Below are 1162 nucleotides of genomic sequence, written 5' to 3'. Positions count from 1 at the left end.
GTATATATAGAATCGGGTAGTGGGTACCAGCGTCTGTGGGTGTAAATGTTAGCTTAACGCTTGAAAAATATTTATAGTGTTTGCTGTATGTGTGGGTCAGGTATTTACTAAGCTTGCTGTCTGCGTGCGAATATATGTATGTGCTTATAAGAGCCGTCAGCATGTGGTTTACGCTTGACTAATACTAACTGTGACACACATCACTAATATTTGTGGGATGAGTGTTGTTGCAGGTTGCCAAAATTAATAACTGTTTGTTATTAATTGGGATACATCAATCAATCCATGCATCAATTTACTGTCATTTACGGACATTTACCGACGTGTACGAGTGATGCACGAAAACCAACCTTACATGTTTCTGCTGTCAACAGTGTGTGAAAAAACATCAAAACCTTTAATGCTATTATTTTCCTATAACGACTTATACTACCAGTTTCGCTTAACTAACAGAAATATAAATTATGATTATTAAGATTTAAGGATTAGGTGTTAATTAAGAAACTAATCTATTGATAGCACAGTGATGATGATTGTACAGGAGGCACATCTACCCCTCCCCCCGATTATATTTCTACCGACGATCTCTCGTGAGTTGTGTCTATACATCTGTCGTCGACGTTGCAGGCAGGCGTTCGGGATGACGTCGTGGCGACCAAGCAAGCGGAGGTGCTGTGGAGGGAGTCCGGGCTCGAAAAGCTGCATACTCGCATCCCCTGGCGTTACATCGGCACGGCGCGCGGCGTGTTCCGACAGCTGCCAGGAACCTCAAGCAACAAGCTGTACAACCCGCCCCAACGACCATGGTAACGTGTCCCCACTGTCACAACCCAACGACCTTGGTAACGTGTCCCCACTGTCACAACCCAATGACCCTGGTACCGTGTCCCCACAGTAACAACCCAACGACCTTGGTGCCGTGTCCCCACTGTAACAACCCGACAACCTTGGTAACGTGTCCCCACTGTAACAACCCAACGACCATGGTAACGTGTCCCCACTGTAACAACCCAACGACCCTGGTAACGTGTCCCCACTGTAACAACCCAACCCAACGACCCTGGTAACGTGCCCCCACTGTAACAACCCAACCCAAAGACCCTGGTAACGTGTCCCCACTGTAACAACCCAACCCAACGACCCTGGTAACGTGTCCCCACTG

At 47.2% G+C, this 1162-nt stretch overlaps 1 protein-coding gene across 1 annotated transcript in view; it reads left to right on the top strand.

The window, feature by feature from the left end:
* Nucleotides 1-664: 664 nt before the first annotated feature.
* Nucleotides 665-1162, top strand: part of LOC106816254 (VWFA and cache domain-containing protein 1-like) — a gene marked incomplete at its 5' end in the record, with an annotated part of 2502 nt that continues 2004 nt past the window's right edge. The window contains 1 exon segment of the mRNA XM_014820834.1: nucleotides 665-806. Coding sequence (XP_014676320.1) covers nucleotides 665-806 — 142 coding nt within the window.

Source organism: Priapulus caudatus, unplaced genomic scaffold (assembly GCF_000485595.1).
Source record: "Priapulus caudatus unplaced genomic scaffold, Priapulus_caudatus-5.0.1 Scaffold1328, whole genome shotgun sequence".
In the NCBI taxonomy this organism is placed as follows: Eukaryota; Metazoa; Priapulida; class Priapulimorpha; order Priapulimorphida; family Priapulidae; genus Priapulus; species Priapulus caudatus.
Note: the sequence above shows the minus strand (reverse complement) of the source record. Positions and strands in the feature narration are given on the sequence as shown.